The sequence below is a fragment of the Pipistrellus kuhlii genome, unplaced genomic scaffold (genome assembly GCF_014108245.1).
Source record: "Pipistrellus kuhlii isolate mPipKuh1 unplaced genomic scaffold, mPipKuh1.p scaffold_m20_p_10, whole genome shotgun sequence".
Taxonomy (NCBI): Eukaryota; Metazoa; Chordata; class Mammalia; order Chiroptera; family Vespertilionidae; genus Pipistrellus; species Pipistrellus kuhlii.
In genome coordinates this window covers 25,911,092-25,933,450 of record NW_023425405.1, presented here as the reverse complement: position 1 = coordinate 25,933,450, position 22,359 = coordinate 25,911,092, and the positions used below count along the sequence as shown (strand labels likewise).

Genomic DNA, 22,359 nt, shown 5'->3' with positions numbered 1-22,359 from the left:
TAGTCCAGCGAGTGAGATGGATTTGAGGCATCATTAAGTCCCCATTCTTCTCAGTTGGTGCTTTCTCAATCAATAAACCTTTCCTTAACCCAAACTCTGATGTCTTGAGTTTTGGCCTTTTTTTTTTTAATATATTTTATTGATTTTTTACAGAGAGGAAGGGAGAGAGAAACGTCGAAGAGAGCTAGAAACGTCGATGCGAGAGAAACATCGACCAGCTGCCTCCTGCACACCCCCTACCAGGGATGTGCCAGCAACCAAGGTACATGCCCTTGACTGGAATCGAACCTGGGACCTTCCAGTCCGCAGACCAACGATCTACCACTGAGCCAAACCAGCTTTGGCGAGTTTTGGCCTTTTGAAGCATCGGGTACAAGAACTTTGATCTAGTAACATCAAGAGGACTAACTTTAGAGACACAAGCAGTCACGTGGGTACTACTTCATCTAGAACACAGTGTGAAGGAAACTTTCAAAGACCCTCTACCTCACCTCCAGGCTCCAAACAACCAGAAAAGGGTTGATAGTTTCCTTAAAAGCATTCAAAGAAGAAAATCTTAAGTTTCTTGCTAAGATGCCCAAGTTTTTCAAAATTCTTATAGTCAAGAGGGTTAAAATCTACCTTCTAAGGTAATTCTTGCCCCTCACATATTTTATTTCCACCTTTGGACCCTCTTGAAATTAATTTACCATTGCTTTACAATACTTTAGTTTGCTTGTAGTATGCTCTAGAGCTATACTTAACCTCTAAGTATTGGAAGAGGTCATGTGGAGTCAACATGAAAATGATGCAATTAAGAAAATGCATTGCAATGATCCATTCTCATTCCAAATGGGGACTAAACAGTCCCTGAAAAGCATCCTTATCCATTAAGCATCTCCTTTTGCCCACTGGTTGTGCTGCAATGAAAACGTCCACATTTCCATTATTAATCAGTGCATGTTAATGACCTTATGCTTCGGCTCTGTCTCGCTTCATTTCACCTTGCTTCATTATCAACAGGAGTATTAATTAACCCACAATCTCCTGGCAATGTAAAAGCATCTCTTCACTAGCTATCATACATGATAGCACATGTTCAAAGGGGCTGTGGATAGATGAGTCTGGAAGATGAACACCTCAAATGAAATCCACAGTCAAAATCAGACTTCCAGTCACTTCTCATGTGAACGTCTGATACAGCACCAGCCACTGAAATTAGGACCTCTTGTAACCTTCTTGGAGCAGTGAGCTCATGCATTGGTCTCTCGGCTCACAGCTGGGAACCAAGCAGCAGGTCTGTGCTGGAGATTAGATCGCTCTTAAGTGGCTACTAAAGCACCTGATTTGGGGCATATAGCCAGAGTTGAATGGTAGGTTTTTATTTCATTTATGTCTTTCATCCATGATTCTAGTCACTGGACAAAAATGATAAAGGAATAAAGCTAGGAATATATCTGGGTCCATCCCCAGATTCAAATGATCACTTGACCTCTGAAACAGCTTAGTTAACTTCTTTCTTAGTTTCTCTGTCCATTAGATGAGGATAATGATCCTGTATAACGATCTATCTAATGGAGAGGAAGTTTAATGGATTAAATGGAGTGGTGCCTTGAGTAGCCTTCAAATCCTGGCTCTCAAATCTGGAAGGGAACTCAAACGTCACGTGGTCTAAGTCCTCAGCTTTCACAAATGAGGCAACTGAGAAGAACATTTTTACACAATTCCAATGATCCCATCACTTTGTCAATGCTAATTTATAAAGGCTCCCAATGTTTCATTTACAGAAAACACATTGCATTCTTCATATTAGTAATTAGAAGAGAAGCTAAGGGAACTGCCCAAAACACACACAAACCAAACCAAAAGAAATAAACCCTGGAGTACAAAGATAAGAAAGCAGAGCAGAAACCATATTATATATATGTACACACACACACACACACACACACACACACACACATTTGTATTAATTTCAGAGAGGAAGGGAGAGGGAGAGAGAGATAGAAACATCAATGATGAGAGAGAATCATTGACTGGCTGCCTCCTGCATGCCCCCTATTGAGGATTGAGCCCACAACCTGGGCATGTGCCCTGACTGGGAATCCAGCTGAGGCCTCCTGGTTCATAGGTTGATGCTCAACCACTGAGCCACCCTGGCTGGGCAGAAACGATATTCTAATGTAAGCACTTCTGCTCCAGCTCTCCCTCCCTCCACAGCACTTGGAGATTTCCACTGTCACTGTAGGTAGCTGTCTCGTGCCTTTGCCGTGCCTGGAAACAGAAGGTGCCTGGCCTAGCTTTACTCAAAGTTCTGGTGGCACAATAATACTCTACAAAGCCATGATGCTGGAGATGTAGAATAATGCTTGGACTTTATCGATAGAGGAAGAGGTTCCCATAATACAAGCCAGGCACTTTCACAGAGGTTGTTGCCTTGTTACAATGACATGCTCCGCCTATGAGGTGCTCAGCTCACCAGCAACACGGAGGCGCCTATCTGGATCAAAGCAGGTGGGGGAGACATTCCCACCCTGAGCATAGACTATACCAGATAACCCATGAAGTTAAAGAAAATACCTGCCATGCCTTGAAGAAATCAGATCAAGCCTAATAAGAATCAGCTGGTAGGCTCTCCCTAGTTCCCCTAACCTAGTCTCTGTTTGCTTCTTGTTCTCGGAAACCTGCAATCATAGCACATTGTCATCAAACAGATGAATAAGTGATAGGAAACTAAAAAAAGAGGAGAGCACGTAATGCATTTCCTGGTGTTTCCCTGAAGGTCCACTCATCATACTGCAGATTTAGAGAGAAAAATCAATAAGAAGGTTTTTCTCTGTATAAACCATGTGATATGTAGTCCCCCCTTCCCCGCCCCTGCTTTGAAACAGACATTGTTATTCCCAGAAGCATCTCTAATAAAACATGCTTTATTCTCTCGAGGATGGGGAGAAGGCTAAAGAGAGGCAGGGACCTCTGTGGCCCTCAGTCCTGCTCTCAACTCCTCCTCTCTCTTCCTTCTTGCCTTCCTGGTCATTCTCCTGGGCTGGGGATGCCCCATGGTGCCTGCCCTACTCTGGGAAGATGAGAGAAGAGCTGTTTGATTTTTCTTGAACATTCCCAATGTTTCAAGTTAGAACTTGAGCCTTGAAAGAAAAGGAAATCTTTGAAAATGGCTTCAATCACTTTCCATGATCACAAATAGACATCCAATCACCAGACTAAATACTTGTTCCATTTTAAACAGGGAAGAATCATTCATTCATTTGCATTCATTCATTCCTTGTGCCTGGTACAGCTCAGAGGAAAGGTATGCACATAGGGGATTATGAGTAGGCAAATAAGTGCTGTGTGGATCTAATAAGTTAGGAAAAGCATTAATAGATTGCTTTTAAGCATTTTTGATAGTTACTTTTGCTTTGAAAACTCAGTTTGACTTGGTAACAGAATACCAAACGAATTCAGGTAGTCACAGAAACACGTTATCTCCCTAGCCCTGACATTCTCCTTTCTTTTCTATTTAATCGAGTAGACTTGCCTCCACTTGTGCTTTAGCATCACCGAGTAACCACTTCAACTGGTCCTTTGTGATGTAGAAGGTTTCTTCCCCTTGGCCCTGCACCTACACTTTCACAACTAAGTGGCTTTTGTGGAGAAGAGATGGGAAAAAAATTTGCATCTCATGCTTGGTTATCTTTCCCAACCTCCAGTGGGTGCAGGGATGCCAGGTCCAGAACAGGTTCAGGGCACCCTCTGGGACCATTGATTTCCTCCCAGGTACCCCGTTCCCCCTCACTGCCTTCGGGCCGGGCGGAGAGCTGCCATATGGCTCCACCCTGCCCCATATGGCTCCATCTCCCTAGCAGGGGCGCTCGAGAACATAAAACGCTGCTGCACACTTTTATTGCAGCCCCTTCCCATTCCCCTCCATCTGCCTTCCATATGTTTATGTGACTCTGTCAGGCTCCTGCACACAGAGCCTTTTGTAATGAGGACTGCCGGCCGGACCAAGATAAAGAACTAGACTTCACCTCCCTCAGTGACAAGGAGCCTCCGTGACTTTCCATATGTGATTCCTTCAGCATTCAAACGACAACACACTCATACTCAGTGTCCTGCAATTTGTACACAAGATGTATTTTCTTTCATATTGATGATCTCTTTCAATTTTATCAACAAAAGCCACGTGGTGGCTCCTCTGTCGACAGCACTGTGCGCAGAGTTTTAAAGAACTGCATGTGACTGCCACATAGGCACCCCTGTTACATGCACGTCAATCTCAAGTTGACTTTCTTATTGTCCTAAAATTCTCCTTTGGTCAGAGAAGTCTTTACCATTTCCCCCCTCAAATGTCTGTAGAACATCTAAAGTGTGTCCTCCAAACTCTAAGAAAAGGAGAAGGAATGAGGAGAGGCTGACCCCAAATGGCGTCCCCTCCTGCCACCAGCGAATTGCCAGTATTCTGGTCCCAACTTGGGTCAGACCACTGCCTCTCGTCCTCTGAGCATGGGGCTGAAGTGACACTGTTGATCCCAGGATTGGTATAATTGATAAGAAAGTGGAATAGCAGTCACCAGACACCATGCACAGCACCAGTTCCCGACAGGAGGCAACTCCTGGCATGAGGAAGCGTAAGCGGGGTGATTTCTTACTCCCAGTGTTCGACAGCGGGAACTTGTGATTGGCCACCTTTCACAGGAAACCAATGGCAACAGGAAATAAAGAAAAAGAAATCAAGCGAGGCCTTGGGCTGGCTTTCATAATTTCTACCTTTCTCAATATGCCCTGGGCACAAAGTCTTGTGTTAAAGAATAAATTGGGGTGCTATTAAGGAGAAAGCATTTAATTCCCCGGACCTCTACACATGTTTAAAGGTGTCCTCTTTGTGGCAGGTGAGTTGCTGGTGTTCTAGTCCCAACCACCTGTGAGAGGCAGTCAGGTGATCAGTTCCCGGGCACCCTGGAGGTGCTCTCTGATGAAGGGGGACAGGGAGCGGTGCCCAAGCGCACAGACTATTAGCCAAAGGGCTCACAAAAACACCCGGCCAATGCCACGAGACTACATTTCTCCTTTGGCTTGTTTGTGTACAAATGACAACTACTGATCCCCCCCCCCCCCCGCCCCCCAAACATACCTGTGCAAAATAAAGTACTTATCTGAAATTTGAGATAAAACATAACATTACTGTAGGAAACCTGACTGGGTCATTTTGCTTTGTTTTCCTTACCCACCTACGTATCTCACACATCCTTGTTTCTCTTAATGCCCTTTGGAATGCAACAGAGAGCCAAACTTCAGTGAGTTAGGTTCAGGGAAACCTCTGGGATCCAAGGACATTCTTGCTCCCACCGATGCTGTCAGGTCATAATCCTTCCTGTCTGGGAAAACCTTCGGAGTTCCTTTGTACTGAGACAACTGACAAGTGCCTCTTCCTGCTGCAGTCAATACCCGATGATCGATGATCGCAAACTGGGGGCATCCCAGGTGCCCTGGTGGCAGCAAAAAGTGCCTTTGCGTCAGGGGATCGAGTTACCAGACTCAGGCTGTGGCCAGGAGCCTAGGCATGGGAATGATTGCCCCAGGCTGGAACAATTTACAAATCTGGGGAAGAGAAGCAAGTACTCACCCTCCTGTGAGAAAGACAGTGGGGCTAGTCCCTCTGTACATGAACAGTAGTGTTTGCAAGAGGGCAAAGGTGAGAGCGATACGGGCAAAAGGCAAGGGTTTGGATCAGTCAGACTTCAGTGAGTTGTAATTTCTGGACGGAGGGGCTGTGTGCATCCTATTCTGTACAGCAGGGCGTGCTCTGAGCGGCGTGCAAGCCACTTGGGAAAAGGCACAAGTTGCTCAGCTTATTAGTTGCTGAGCAGTTGCATTAACTGTGACATTTCCCTGGGAGGCTGCTCCCCCAGTCCAGAGCCCCCCACAGGCCAGGTGAATGCTCCTTAACCCCTTGACGGTCTGCATTTCTCCCCACTGAACACTGGCCTCTGGCCAGCTCTCTTTAGGTAAGGTCTGGTAAAAACTGCCCAAGAAACCAGAACATCTGCCTGCGTCTCCTCCTCTTTGTACAGCTACTTCCCCGGCAGCAGCCGCTCGGAGGATCTCCGTGTGTCCATTTAGTGGATTTAAACAAAACGGCACGGGTCCGAGGGAGGCACAGAGCATACGCTGGATCAGCGCCCCCCCCCCCCCCCCCCCCGGCAGGGTGGCCACAGCAGGAGGCTTGCTCCTAAGGATACACAGGGACAAGGGCAGCCGCTGCTGAGCCTGGAAGCAGGAGACAGCCCGGTCTTACCTGTTTCTTTGTCCTGGACTTCTTCCAGGTGCAAGTCATTCAAAAGATGCTCCAAGATCTTCTCGGGGGTCCCGGACACGACCACGTATCTGTCAGAGAGCAGAGAGTCCACCGAGTCATCCTCCGTGGAGGACTGCGAGCGGCTGCTCCACGCATCGTCCTCGTCCTCCTCGTCAATGTATTTGAAATAAGGCACATCGAAGGTGGGCAGGGGCAGCGGGCGGTCCGAGAGCCCCGTGCTGTCCTTCCTCTCCAAGTGCGGGTCTCGGACCCGCAGCCGGGAGCTGCCCATTGTGCCCGGCTCCTGACAAAGGCATCCCCTAAACGCTAAGAGATCTTGGCCATCTCGGGCTTTCCCTGGGAACTGAGTCCATCTGGCTGCCGAGAGCTCTGCAGTCAGCTAGAACGCGGAGAGGCGGGGAGAGAGAAAGGAGGGGGAGGAGAAGGAGGCAGAGGAGGGAGCGGGGAAGGGAGGCGGGTGGCGAGAGGAAGCGGGAGCCTGAGCTCGGAGGAAACTCACCTCCAATCGCTGTCAGCGCTCCCTCCTGGGGGGGCCGGGCCTCTGCGCTGCACCTTCCTCAGCACCAGGACGCTCTGCTCCTGCTCCCTGACTGTGGTCACCTCACCATCCTGCTGTCGTGGGGACGCGAGAAGGAAAACAGGAGAGAAAATTAAAAAGGAACTCACTAGAGCGGCATTTTCATGAGCTGCTTTGTGCCGTAATTTCTCTGAAGATTCGGAATAAATTAGGAGGCTGGCCAAGAAGCTCCCTCTTGGACAGTGTCCAGGCTCAAGTTCTACAGACACAGAAAGCGTGAGGGAAACAGAAATACTCTGAAGTGTTTTCATGTCACGAGGCCTTTGGGTCTCAGGAACTCCTGTGACAGCAGTAGAGCTAAGTGAGATGACCTTTATGCATGGGGGCAGAAAAGGGGCTAAAAAAATAAAGCAAACAGAAACCCCATAAAGTGGGGATAAGGATTCAGACTGTTCATTGTTAAAGCTACCTGAATGGTTTGAATGAAGGAACCCAAAGTTTCACAAAACACAACATATAAGTTGCATGGGGAATGCTTATTAAACAATCACTCTTTTAGAAGGGGAAATTCGTTTACAACATATTCTTTACAATTTATCTGTATTGCTAAAAGTATGACAGAAGTCCCCTTTAACCCTGAACCCTTCCCCCTCCCTGCCCTCCCTAGGCCTTCACTGCACTATTGTCTGTGCCCCGCTCCCCCAACCTCATTGAAACACAAAAACAATGAACAAGCCACATTAAATAGTGGTAGATAGGCATACTCAGTCACGTCACAGCCTCGCTTTAAAAGGTGGGCCTAAAGCGACCCGTTCAATCATTCAGTTCCATCCCCCTCCCCCCAGACTTGAAATGGGCCTTCCAATTTATAATATCATGTACTTGTTTTGCCAGAATGAAAGCAACAAGGGGTCTCTAGTAAGAATCTCATCTAGGCCGAGATTCGGATGTCATGGGTGAGTGCCCTGACTTTCTTCACCTCAGTCCCTTTGAAAAAGAAGAGAAGGAGGGACAATCATTCATTTCTGCACACGCAGCTCGCACAGCCCACAGCCAGCGTGGCCGCTGATGTGCTGTCCGAGTGGGCCCGCTGCTGACCCAGCAGTGTACCGCGGGCCCGGAGCGATGAACTCTCTCTCTGAGCGTGTCCTGTGAAATCCTCCCCATGTGCTACAGCCAGTCAGTGTAAGAGAGCCAAATGCATGTCAGAAATCCCAGTTTCTGTATATCTGAGGATTTGAGCAAAGAGATTAAAGCAAGAAAAGTTGATAGTAAAGGAGGCTTTATCTTAAAAATGATGTCTTTAACAAGGGAAACCTGTCCTCGGGTCCCCTGCATGTTTCTGCTGCTGACAGAAAATCCTGCCTTATAATTAAGTGCAAACATAAAGAGCAGTCTTCCCCATAGGAGAAGAGGCACTAGGTCTGGCCTGCCTTATTATCCATCAGTCCCACAGACCTACAGTATATTGTTCACCCTTCATAAGGAAAGCAGGGCACTCATCTTGTTATAACTGCCAACCAAATCAGTGATAAAATTATGATCTCAGCTCCCAGGATCCGGACTCCTAAGACAATGCAGTGTCCTAGTCGTTTGAGTCCTCCAGGATCTTCTTAAATACACACACAAAAAAATACTAGTCATTCTAAACAGCAACGTAATTTTACGATGATGCTTTTTAAATCTTTTGGTGGCAAATAATTTTCCTATGTAAAGCTGATGTATTACATTTCAGCAAGGTCAGACACACAGTTACTGTGGCAATTAATGTGGGATATTCATTGTTAAACTCCCCAAGGACAGAGCGCGATTCCTGCAACATGAATACCAATGTGTAATTGCTAGCTCTCATTTCTCCAAAGGGCTTCTTTTGTTATCCACAGGAAATAAGGTGGCCAAAGAGAGGGGCACATATTGAAAAAACGCAGGCTTGGGATACGGCGGCACACAGGAACAAATGATTTAGTAAACGGTAGGTTTGAAAGGAGAGAAATCTCCCCCAGGTTTCCCCCTTCTCAGAAGCTAATGCTCATTTTGCATGAGCCCACCGCCGTTCTGACATACGTTGTACATTCTCTGTGCACGTGATATATGGCGTTATTAACTTCCACGGGCCATGCACACACATATGGATGGGAAGGGCTTCCCTAATGTCTGTGCGACTAATATGCATTACAGGGCCGTGCACAGAGCAGCCACACTCTGCTGGGCAGGAGACGAGCTGCATCAAATTGATGTGCTATCAATAGCACCTAATGTCATAGTGATGGTTTCCATTTCGAAAACCTGTTAAAAATAAAGGAGAGAAAAAGCAGAAAAATCGATGTATAAAGGGAGATGTAAGTTATCTAAAATTGCCATAAAAACATGATCACCCTCTGTATCATAGCTGGCTCTCAAATAGGAAGGCTAGATGAATGCCTCCCGATCCCATACATCCTCCCCTACTTGCTCTTCCTGAAAAAAGAGCAGAAGTGGCATGGTTAGGGGTCTGGGTGTGAAACTTTATTCTAGTGCTTGCTTGGTTAAGAAGAACAGTATTTAGAGAACTAATGATGGGAAATCATTATTGTTCAATGACAAGTAGCTCATAGATGCTAGTAAGGCATTAAAACATAAGATGCAAGTAAAGCATTAAAACACTTAATTTACAGTTACTTATTCAACAAACAATGAGGATCTCACATGGTAAGGGCACTGTGCTGGCCACCAAGTGGCAGGCAGAGATGAGTAAACAAGTCCCCTGCCCTTAAATGACAAGTTAAGATGCTCCATAACAATGTAAGTCTAACTTAGCACCCAAAGATGAGGCCAAATGTAAGAGACAACTCAAAGCTATAACCCAGGGGATTTGATGGTCAAAGATGACTGTGGGTGACAGAGAATGAGATGCCATTAAATGGGGCAAAAAATGTAAAGAGAACCTGGTTCTGGTGAGAGTGGTGAACTGTTTCAGACACTTGGTGTTTCGGGAATGCTAACACATGCTGTCAACATGTTTAGCAGACAGAAGTAAAGAACGAGACCCCTGGACAAAGGTCAGGGACAGAGACAAATCTGTGAATTATTCAAGGTTGAGGAGTGGATGGGATTGTTAGGAGGGAACAGGAGAGAGAGGGTGAATGCTTTATAAAGGTAAGGATGAAGAGAAAAGACACAGAAAGCCGGGGGTTAGCGGTAGGGATTAGGAGTCATGGAGGAAATCTAGGGACAGAGATTATGAAAAAGTAAAATCAAGACGAGTCGGGAGAACCTGGAGGGTGCTTTCTCAGGAAATTCAAAGAAAAAGCTCTCTGACGCTGCCGAGTTCACAGAGAAGGTAAGTCCAAGACAAAGAGATGAAAAGATCACTTAAGGTCCAGTGGTGGGGAGAGCGGTGTGGAGGTGTGAGTGAATGGAGAGGGAGTGAACCAGGTATAAGGAATGTCTTCATGAAAGGGAGTCAGACCAAAGAGCCTGCATGGCTGGGCAGGCAGTGGAGAGTGGGTATGGAGAAGATGTGACAGGTTCAGGAGCACAGTGGAAGGGTTAGGCTATAAAAGGACTAAGACTTCATCCTTTCAGAAAGGATCATGAGAAAGAGGATGGATGAAGATTTTTAAAAAAATATATATTTTATTGATTTTTTTTTTTTTAACAGAGAGGAAGGGAGAGGAATAGAAAGTTAGAAACACTGATGAGAGAGAAACACCAATCAGCTGCCTCCTGCACACTCCCTCCTGCGCACAACCAAGGTACATGCCCTTGATTGGAATCAAACCTGGGGCCTTTGAGTCCGAAGGCAGATGCTATATCCACTGAGCCAAACTGGTTAGGACTGGATGAAAAATTAAAAAAAAAAATAAGTAGAGATAATGAGGAAGCTTAGGTAGTTCTAGGAGATGGCTTCTATCTTCTTAGTACAATAGGAACCAAGAACATCGTATAGATCTTTGTGCCTAAGGAGATGATTGGAGAAAATGGGCTCAGAAGATGGTGAGGTAGGAGACAAGAAAGCTACTGAGGGAAGTGGAAGAGTACCACTGACTAGAGGTCAGATGACCTGAGCGAGTGGCAGAGACCTTAGGAATGAAAGGACTTCTGTAGTGACATCAATGATACAAAAGGTGAGATGGGGTACAGTGTATATTCCCAGAAGGCACCATGCTTCATGCCTTGGCCCATGGTTGGAATATGCTGTGAGAAACTCCCTTCTCTCCAAAACATACATTAACCCTCAGGTATGCATAAACCAGTTCTTGCCCTACTTTCTTAAAGGGATGGTGGGAGGAACAGGAAACTTCTACAATAAACAGGTGTCCTCAACTGAAGGAGGGGGGAGGATGCATCAAGGGTATTTGAACATCAAGGGCTATCAGAAGTATGAGGGCTTCTGAGTTTTCCCTGCTCCTCATCTTTGTTCCATTCATTGGGTGAGTAACTCCGATTTCTTTTCTTTCTATGGCTACACTTCTCTTCTGCCCATGAATTTTGAATGAATAATAGAACCAGTACCTTTGACTTACTGTAGAGTCACTTCCATGATCATGATCAGCTTTTGTACTTTGAAATAAAACTTTGTTCTTTCATTTACTCACATAAAAGACATACTTATTTTAAGATGAAAATACCTATGGGGCAATAAAAATACTGATTGTTTTTCCTAAACAAAAATTGGTGTTCCCAAGTTAGCAGGTCTTACTTTGGCTTGAACCATGTTTCGGTCTGTATTTATATTTCCATTTACCACCAACACTAACAAGAGAAAGTGATTGCTAAGGGACTTCTCAGCCCTGCTGGCATTGCCACAACTGCTTCCTTGAGTTTTCCATTAGCAGAGATAATGGAAAATATTCCTCTCCCAAGCACTCCCATAAAGCAGCCTCTGGCACTCTCCATGGCCTCATGTCCCTGCAGCTCTGTGAGCATAAACTCTTATAAGAGGGCTTAAGTAGGGTTTTGTGGATGGGCTTTAGGGACGCAGAGGACTCTCTGAAAGCATATAACATTTTTTCTAAGCAGAGCTCAGAATTCTAAGTCTCACTGAATCTATGCACCCATAGATCTATGGCACAAACCACCCCATACCCAGCAACTCATATTTATTACCTCATCTTCATTGATGAGTCTACTGCCACTAACTCCCTCTATCCAGATGAGATGCCCAAAGAACCCTGTCATGACACCCATCATGCTGACCTCTAATTATCTACTCCCTCTGTGTTCTCCTGGAAATGATGACATCTTCAGGGCAGGCCTGTGACCCCGATTTCTCTTCCTAACACAGAGAGATCTGGCATGTGATAGTCACTTAATAAATGTTTATTGAACATGCAAATTACTGAGCAAGCAAGAGAGTGAGTGAATTATCTTTAAAACGAAGAATTCTATCTCACGTGACTCAAAGGTCTTCCGGGAGGTAATTAGTTTATGAGGGTGGGGCCCTCGCGAAAGGGATTAGTGCCCTTATAAAAGAGGACCCAGAAAAGATCCCTCATCTCTTCTGCCATGTGAGGACACAGTAAAATGATGGCCAATTATGAATCAGAAAGTGGGCTCTCATCAGACACTGAACCTGCCTGTACCTTAATAGAAATAATAATTTATATTGTAGGTAAGCCACCTAGTTTGCCATATTTTGTTATAGATGCTGAAACAGACTATGACAGCATGTATAGCAATAGTTTGTTATGACTCTTTTCATATCATAACTTGGTTTAACTTTTATTCATCCCAAAAAGTTGACTTTAAGAATCTTCAGTCTGATTTGGTTGGCCCATCTGTGACCCCTGGGCAGCACATGAGTCCTTCTGACTCAGCATTCCAAGGAGGACATGCTGACACCCTTTTTGTCTCCCTTCTAAAGCATAAACTCATTTGTGGGTAGGTACCATATCTTCTTCAGTTTTGAATTCTCAACAAACAGCCTGGTCTTGACACTTCACAGATACTGAAAGAACATTTATTAAATGAATAAATAAATGAACAAAATTGTAAATGGATAGCCCTGCCAGGTGGCTCAGTTGTTTGAAGCATTGTTCTGTACATCTAGAGGTTGCAGTTTGGATCCCTCGTCAGAGTGCATACGAGGGCAGAGCCTGTCTACAATATCACAGAACCAGGGAAGGCAGTTCTCCAGTGAGTCTACAAGATGACCTCAGTGTCTCTCCCAACACCAAGATTCTATGAAATTCAGCTGTCTTAACTCTACTTTTCTCACAGAAACCCACAATGTTGTCCTTCCTAAATAGGAAAGATGCACATGAGTTCGCAGTTAGGTGTATCTTCTCATCTTGTACTACAGAAATCCACACACAGCTTGCAAACCAAACTGCCAGAGCCCGCATCGCATCTATTCTTGTCCTGCTAATGTGGGTACAGCAGAATAGATGCACTTATCTGAGAAAAAAAAAAATCTCTTCTGGCCAAAACCAATTTTGCCTGAGAACAATCCTCATAAAATTTGCTGACAATTTATCTCATACTTCTTTATTCTCATGGGGGGGGGGGGGGGGGAGAAAGGGTAAACCATTTTTTAAAAACTATTGCTGGCAAGATAGACCTGATTAGGAACATACACTGAGGAGAGATTAGTAAGCAGATGTGTGTCAAGGTGAGTCGTGGTTGAGACTTACTGGACTGCCAAGTGCTGGCCTGGCAATACATCTCTGTGCAGAAACAGAGTACTTAAATCATGATAATTGGTTCCTTTTGAAAATCCCACATATTTTAAGATGAATCACCCATATTAAAGCCTAAATGGGACTAATAGGATGCATCATCCCCAAAGTTACAAAATCTAGGGAAAACCTGACTTCCATGGGTGTGAAGCCAACACAGCTATTCTGGAACATGAACAAACTCCCCCAGGAAACCAGGAAACATGACTGGATAGGAAGCTCTGGCTGTGAGAGGGGAGCTGTACTTATTAAATCTTATTGCCTCTAATAATTACCATGCAAAACGAGTTGTCTAAGAGCTCTTAAATTAGGGTAAGCCTGGGAATTTGATCCAGAGACCAACTTCCGCTAGTAAACCGATGGGAGAAAAGAGCAGGAGAGCTGAGGATAGACTGTAAAATCTTGAAATATAAAGCCAATAGCTTTGCATCCCAAGTATATTTCAATATGCTTTATTAGCTTAATGGATCATTCTGGCAAAAAAAAGAAAAAGAAAAAAAAAAGAAGTATTGATAGCAAAATCATCTAGGGTTCTGAATGTGTTTAATGAAGGGACTATTTACAGAGGTGTAGGTAGGTTTGAGGAAATTAACCAAAAAGTGGTGAGACAACCATAACCCAGCAAAGAGGGGCAAAGTGGGGTAAGAGTGAGTTCTGGATCCCATTGGGAGCTACAGGCGTAAGAGAGAGGCTCCCAGGGAGGAGCTGTAGTCAGTGAGGGGTGTGGTCATGGCCAGGAACCTGACCTCTCTCCTACACGCTGATGTGCTTTGGCATTTCCCAATGGCCAAGACCCACTGGACAGAGGGAAGCAAGCGGTCAAGGGTGACATAGTCCTGTGGTTGGCAAACTGCAGCTCACAAGCCACATGCGGCTCTTTGGCCCCTTGAGTGTGGCTCTTCCACAAAATAACATGGCCTGGGCGACTCTATTTTGAAGAAGTGGCATTAGAAGAAGTTTAAGTTTAAAAAATTTGGCTCTCAAAATAAATTTCAATCGTCGTATTGTTGATATTTGGCTCTGTTGACTAATGAGTTTGCCGACCACTGACATAGTCCACAGGGGTCAGGACTCACTACCTGCACAGAGCAGGGCTAGAGTGGATGAGGGATGGGAATGGGGATGATCCAGTACACCTGACCTTTTGGTTTCCAGAGAAGCTGTGTCAATTGATAAATTCAGATGCCCTCTCACAGGTAATGCAATCCATCATCTTGATGCCAGGAAATCAACTCACACTCTAATAGCTTTAGAGGAAGGTATTTTAGCATTTCCCTACCTGACTTAAACTAATTCTTACATGCTTTCTTGTCTGGACACTCTGTCTTGTCTAATACCCATATCAGTTTACTGCAATTCACACCCTACAATTTGCTTTACACTCCTCACTCTCCACGTGACCTTTAAGAATTGTTATTAAATCATACAGGTGTTGTTGATTTTTTAAAATCATACAAGCTTAAAATGTATTAAATCTTTCCCAGCAAGTCCTTCAGTTCCAGTATAAAAATTCTTGGTTGCCTAGCCAGCATGGCTCAGTGGTTGAGCGTCGACTTATGAACCAGGAGGTCATGGTTTGATTCCTGGTCAGGGCACATTCCCGGGTTGTGGGCTCAATTCACAGTGCAGAGCGTGCAGAAAGCAGCCGATCAATGACTCTATCTCATTACTGATGTCTCCATCTCTTTCCCTCTCCTTTCCCCTCTGAAATCTATAAACATATATTAAAAGTAAATAAATAAATAAAAACAAATAAAAATTCTTGGTTAATAATGAAATTTAGCGATAGCGATGGAGGAGAGAAGAGAGTAGAGAAATGGCAGGACAATTTCCTCTCTGATGTTAGCTTTGTGAGAACAGGACTTTGGTCTGCTTTGCCCTCCGGACTACCCCACCATCCAGAACACCAGTGCCTGGGAAATGAATGAATGGCCTGCTGAATGATGGATGAGCAGGGAATACTAAACATCAGAATGGCCCAAGATCAAGGACAGAGAGGTGGCCAAGACAAGGAGGCAGAGTTTCAGCAAGGAGGGACACAGTCCAGAGAAGAGGCTAGAGCAGAAAGGGGAAACTTAAGCTAGAAGTCTACAAGATGGAGACCACCGGGCTAGGAACCCAGGCTCCGTAGTCAGATGCGGGCACAGAATCAGATTAACAGGCACAGGTCACCCACAACAGAAACAGAGCTTGGTTCTGACTTTGAGGCACTTCTCACACAGGGAGGGTTCTGTTCTCATAGAAAGGCTGGGGTCCCAGCTGCATAGGAGGCCTCCAACGGTACTGAGAGGACAGGACTTTGCCTCATCTGGAGAGAAATCCTAACCACCATTCAATGGCTGTGTTCCAGGGCGAAGGTGGACTTCTGAAATCCTAACGTGTCATTTGAAATATGAGGCTGTTACAACCTTCAGAATATGTTTAATCACTCAAAACAAACAAACAAAAAAACACCTGTGTATGCAAAAGGCCTAGCATAGTCTCACCCTAACCACCCTTCGATCACCAATGACTAGATAAAATAATTTATCAATTCACACACCAGCCCCCAGGCAAAGGGTGTGATCCACTTCTATTTCATGGGTAATAACCAATTCTTAGTACAAAAATTAAACTCGGACGATAGCAGCCTTTAAAAGAACTTATGACCCAAGTCAAATTAAAGTGATAGCAACACAAAAGTGAAGACAGACCTGCCTGGGTTCAAATCCTAGAGCTGCCACTTACTAGCTGGGTGATCTTAACCGAGTTGCTCAGTCTCTCTGAGCATCAATGTTCTTGCCTATAAAATGGGATAATGACTAACTGGGTCAATTATGAATTGCTGGAGAAAGCCTTCAATAAATGGATGCAAAAAATATACAAACTATTGCATTTGTATGACACTCAGGAATAGTAACATTAATACTGGATTTGTACCAGGTCCTTGCTACAATTTTGTTTATGTGTATGTGTATTTAAATATTTCCATTAAAAACACACACAGATAATGTCCTCACATTTTTTTTTTCAGTTGCACTGAAAATTGCTCCTTATGGAGATGTGCGCACCATTGAGAGCACAGAAGACACCAGGGGAGTTGATTGCAAAGCTCACGGAACCTGAGGAAAGAGGGCTCGCAGCCCCTCCGCTGGAGCCCTGGGACTGAGGAAATGATCACTTCCATTGGAGAGGAGGGCCGTGTCTCTCTGCCACTCACCTTACCCTTTCATAGTAAGTGTCTCTCACCAAGAAGCCATACACTTCTAGAGGCTGATATCTCAAAAAAGGGAGAAATGAAGTTTGGTTGTCTCTTACCTTTTTTAAAATATAATTTCAATAGTTGGTTAACTAATAGTTAGTGGATATTCTTATCACCTGGGTTTGAATAATTCCAGGGGGCAGCTTTACAGAATCTTTAACAGGACAGTATGGGTTTTAGAGCAGTCTTGAGAGCTAGCCCTCACAGATCCCTATGGCTCAGGTTTCTCCTCCCAAATTCCTCTCACTGAAAATTCAGCTGTGTTAGGAAATGCCCCTGGTTAAGACCTAATTCATAAACTGAAATTACTGGGAAAAGCTAACTTTATTTGTATGTAATGAATATTGTTATGACAGATGTCCCTCATATCCCCCTTTTGCCCACCTCTCCGCAGCTCCTGCACACACTCCCCTCTCTAGAGTCTCTCTCTGTCTCTCTCAGGGTAACTGTGTGAGCTAGGGATATGTCAATTAGCTTGATTGTGGCAATCATGGTACAATGCATAGGTTTATCAAAATATCACATCATGTATCTTAAGTAGATATGATTTTGATTTGTCAATCATACCTCAATATAGCTGGAAAAATCCTATATAATAAGAGAGGAATATGCTAATTATCTATTAAGCCTTGAGGAGTAATGACCAACTGCATAACGAACGACCAGATCACGGATCAGCAGGAGGGTGGGGCAGCGAACTACAAGTGGGCGGCAAAAAGCTAGAGGAGGGCGCAGGGCAGCGAGCTAGGAAAGGGGTAGGGAGAGGACAGGGGAGCTACAAGAGGGCAGGGCAGCGGGTGAAGAGCTACAGGAGGATGGCAGAGAGCTACGAGTATTAAAATAAAATGCAAAGATAGTATAAAGTAATATGTTTAGAAAATGCAAAGGCTTCAAGTCAAGGAACTCTACAACTCTCTCAATCCCTTCTGTGTTTCCTTGTGTGTGTCTGCATGTGTGTATGCAAACATGCTTGCGTGTCTGTGAGTACACACGTGCATGTGTGTAACTTAGAGAGGGCAAAGAATTAACAAAAAGGGCAGCCTCAGTACTTGTACAAGTTATAGAATAAAAAATTCCTAGTTACCACAGCAACTGCTAGATCACATGGCACAGGAGCATGGAGATAGAAAGCATTTTGAGTAAACAAACGCTCTTGTTTTTTCATGTTTGCACATTCTTTGATGTTTTTGGAGAGGCACACCTTTCGCCTCTGCAGTAACCATCTCAGAAACCTCATCCCGCAGTTTGCAACAAATTGGGAGAAAGGTAAGATCCAGTCGCTCTTGGTTCATTGAACAGCCATGGAAAGTTGGTATTAAAATTGGTTAAGAGAATTTGAAAATGCAACAAAATATTGCTAAAACTATTTGAGAGGCAAACAGACAAAAGTAGGAAATGAAAAGGAAGAGAGGAGGTTAAAAGAAGGCAGACTAGCCAAAACCAGTTTGGCTCAATGGATAGAGTGTCGGCTTGGGGACTGAAAGGTCCCGGGTTCGATTCCGGTCAAGAGCATGTACCTTGGTTGCGGGCATATCTCCAGTAGGGGGTGTGCAAGAGGCAGCTGATCGATGACTCTCTCTCATCGATGTTTCTAACTCTGTATCTCTCTTCCTTCCTCTCTGTACAAAATCAATAAAATCTATTAAAAAAAAAAAAAAGAAGGCAGACTAAATTTGGTTGCACAGTAGAAGGTCATTCTCCCTCTTTTTCTGGGGTGAGGATGGGTATGAGGGGAAAGAAGAATGAACTGAAAAGAAAGGGAAGCATTTAAGCGATTGACCAAAAAGAGTTCTCTTTTGCTGAATACTGATTCGTACCTGGGTGACAAAGAGGACAAAACCTGCCCAGGTAAGATCCTTGCTCCATAAATGGACTCACTGGCATTTGAAAGTTTGTGTCTACTCTTCAGAAAGTATGAATTCTGCCAAAGGCTCGTCCACAGTTACACACTGACTATCATAAGGACCTCCCAGCTTTTCTGCTTTTGTCATTTCCAGGTTAATTTTCTGAGGTACACACCATTTCATTTAAAACTTGATCTCCAATGAATTGGAATCCTGGAGCTGGTACAACTTGGATTTGGAGAGATTTGGTCTGAGGGCTTGATCTTGGGAAAGATTTTAAATCACCTACAATTGCCTTCTCTGCCCAGTTCAGGCCCACAAACAGTAACCGAAAGCCCAGTGCTAGACACTGGGGATAAAAGTTCAAGTAAAACATAGGATTGCCTGCAGAGAGCAGATTCTTTATGAGAGAGACATGGGAGAGATAAAAATTTGCATTTTTTTTTTTAGAAGCAGTGGTTTGGAGCTCAGCTGTAGCTAGGGATTAATGAATTGAGCCAGTATAAACAACTAGGCCACTTTCCTGTCATTTCGAAGAGTTCAAGGCAGTACAATCAAGTATTTTTTAGTTTGTCATTATTCAGGAGTTCCATATCTCAGTCCTCATCAGGACATTCTGAACTTGGAAAAACAATCCCAAATATTTAATGACTCGACTTGAAACATGGCTTTCATACCCTGATAGCAGAGATCCTTCTAGAGGGATATGTTAGCTCAGCCATCTGTCCCATATCAACAGCATTTCACAGAGAGTAAATTTTCAGAAGTTCCATCCACAGGAATATTTTTAGAACATAAAAGAACAGAATGGTTCTTGGCATTGATAGGCATATTAAACCAGAGGAAAAACTCAAAGCCTCCCGAATAATCAATCAATCGGCATCCGCTTACTGTGGTGATGGTTTCCCCAAAACTATACAACACCCAAAAGTATGTATGCTGCTGATCTTGAAGAGATGCGTGTCTTCCGTTTAAGAAAGGAATGTTAGAGCTAGAAGAAACTTTATGTCTTTCACCTTTAAATTGGAAATGAAACTAAAGCTCAGAGAGGTAATGTGACTCATGAAATCTGTAGTCAATATATTTACTTTGGAGGAAGTTTGTCAACAGAATTTCAATTCCTCCAGAATACAATGGTTTTTTTTTAATGTGGGTAGCAAAATAGTAAATTAAATGAAGAAAACTTTTGCATGTGATAGCTAATCAAGAAATCTTACTTCCACATTACAAAAATAAATCCCAGCAACACTGAAGACCTGAGTTAAAAGTGCAACTCTAGAAGAAATTGTAGAAAATAACTAAAATTAAGTATTTGGCCAAAAGTTTAGGAAGGGCTTTCTAATTTAAAAAGCAATTTTAAATTAAAAACATGAATCAACATTTTTGTTCTCATTTGTATAAGAATAAGTAAATAGGTAAGGAAAAAAGTGGGGAAAACTACATGCAACAAATATGACAAAGATTTATATCCTTATAGGTAAAGAACTTACTCAAATCAATGAGAAAAGCCCCAATGGAAAAATGGGCAAAGGAGGTAGATTATTTACAGAAGAAAGGTAAGTGGATTAATACAAATTGTAAATATTCAATCTCTCTAGAAAAGCAATGTAAATTTGAACAAAACAGTTTCTCCTTACCCCATTATCCTGACAAAAATATTTAGTTTCTCCTCTTAAGAATCATAATCCTCAATGGGGGTGAAAGGGAGGGCGAGGGCATTACAAAGCAAGTACTTTCATGTATTGCTGAAGTAAGTGAAAACTGGAACATGCTTTATGAAAAGGAGTTAAACAAAAACATAAAAGAGATAACACAGTTCATACCTGTAGGTAGGTAGCAATGACTCAGCTAGCAATGCATCCTTAAGAAATGCAATTTAGGTAAAGGTTTCTTTGTAGAGATGTGCATGTCAGATCATTTATAACAGCAAAATTTGGAAAACACATTTGACCTCTGCAAATGGAGAGATGGTTAGGCAATGTATGTTATGGAAACATAAGGAAAGCCTCATCATGTACATACTGGGAAAGGGAGGGGGAAAGGTAGTTAGTTATCCCTACACTTTGCTTTTCTTCCTTGAGGTTCTTATTGTTTTAAAGTTCTCTTCTCTCCATTAACTGCCCTTCCTCTGCGCTGCCTTTGTTTTCTCAATCATTTCCTTCACTAAATGGCAGGGTGTCTTTGGGGCTCAAATCAGATCTCGTTCTCTTCTCTCTCTGTCCCATTTCTGTGATGCCTGGTTCACAGGTGCTCAACAAATGCTTGTCCCAGTGCAGAGAGGCTAGAGTAGGGGTGTCGAACTCAATCAGAGAAGGGGCCAAAATCTAAAATCCAGCCTAAATCGCTGGCCGAATGGTTTATTGAACAGTCATAAACTGTCATTGTGATGGAAACGCAGCGGAGTGCAGTGATGACAGCGCGGTGCAGGCCACATTGCAAGGCCTGGCGGGACGGATTTGGCCCGCGGGCCTTGTGTTTGACACATGTGGGCTAGAGTAAATTAATCTTAGCCGGATCTTTTAAAAATGTGCTCTGTATATGAAAAGGAGAAAATCCTCCTGAGATTGAAAATTGCTTAGGCTCTCTACAAAGTCAGCTTCCTGTGTTGTGGCTGAATGGCACGCCTGGTAGGAACAAGCTAACCAGCTATTTGGCTGAATCCCCTCTTCACCTAGTGTGATCCCCGCTAATGATCTCCGTGAGCTCGAGCATGGGAATCTGAGATAAGCTGCTGACGGTAGAAAAACGATGTCTCTGGTGGTGTGATGAGGGATGCTGGCCCCAGTGAAGACCCCAGTGAAGTTACATAAGTGACTGAATTCCCCTCACTCAGCTTAAGGCACATTCAATTCATTATGACTGGCCCATTGGCCTGTGCTACTCAACTCTTCCTCTTAGGGTCCCCAGACTGGAAGGTCTGCAGCCTGGCATCCAGTGTCACACATGGATTAATATAATCCATTCCTGGCTCTTCTATTCTGGACTGAAGCAGCCTCAAAACTTAGGTTTGGACCAAAAGGGGGGACCATCAAAACACCCTCATACATCCTTCCCTAAAAGTTCTGGAGTAGCCACACGTGGAGCAGGAAAATAGAAGTCAGAGCTAAGAGGCAAAACTGGCAAACCTCCGAGGGCGGGCCCCGGGGAATAAGCAGCTGCAGATGTTGAATAGACCTGGGGCCACTGAGCTTTATTAATAAGGATTTTTCCAGGGTGTGGCGGACTTTCCTCAGGTCTGTGCAGATCTCAAGTCCATGCCAAGATTATGCGTAATACCCAAGGGCAGGAATTTACTGACTTGGGACGGAAACGGGATCTACTGAAAACTGAGATAAAGGTCAGATTTGATTGCCGAATGACAATGGAAATGGCACTTAACAGGTCAGAAGTCAGGAATACTCCTGACCACAAGCATCTGGCAGTCAACTATATTTCTTCAGACACTCCGAACAGGGTTGGCTCTCTGCTTTACCCAAGGTTCCTTCTCTTGGGTTGTAAGGGTTCGTCAGAATCCTGTCTTATACCAGGTAGAACTCTTCTCTTTCTCACCTTGTTGCCTTATCCCTTCATCTCAAACGTGCAGGTATGAATCTGCACCACCTGGGCCACGTGTGTGCAGTCTCTGCCATTTTTATCCTGTAGTTCTTCTCACACCTTTTAAAATTTGAGCCATGCAAATTCTAGAGGAGACAGTTTTAGCTCTGTGGCTTCAACTCCCCTCTCAATTCCCCTGTTTTTGGAGTCATATTTGAATATTGTTTTAATACGGAGATAATTTTTAGGTCTGTGCTTCCGTATGG

At 44.0% G+C, this 22,359-nt stretch overlaps 1 protein-coding gene across 7 annotated transcripts in view; it reads right to left on the bottom strand.

Annotated features, from left to right (window-relative positions):
* Positions 1-22,359, bottom strand: part of RAPGEF5 (Rap guanine nucleotide exchange factor 5) — a 183,866-nt gene that overhangs the window by 52,741 nt on the left and 108,766 nt on the right. For 6 of the 7 annotated variants that reach the window (XR_004986512.2, XR_004986511.2, XM_036429202.2 and 3 more), the window contains exons 10-11: positions 6,798-6,910; positions 6,278-6,366 (exon numbers count right to left, since the gene is read on the bottom strand). Coding sequence is in view for 5 of the 7 variants with exons in the window: in XM_036429202.2 (XP_036285095.1) it covers positions 6,278-6,366; positions 6,798-6,910 (202 nt within the window). In the remaining 2 variants the exon portion in view is untranslated. The remainder of the gene's footprint in view (positions 1-6,277; positions 6,367-6,797; positions 6,911-22,359) is intronic. The other variant, XM_036429199.2, reaches the window with a different exon arrangement.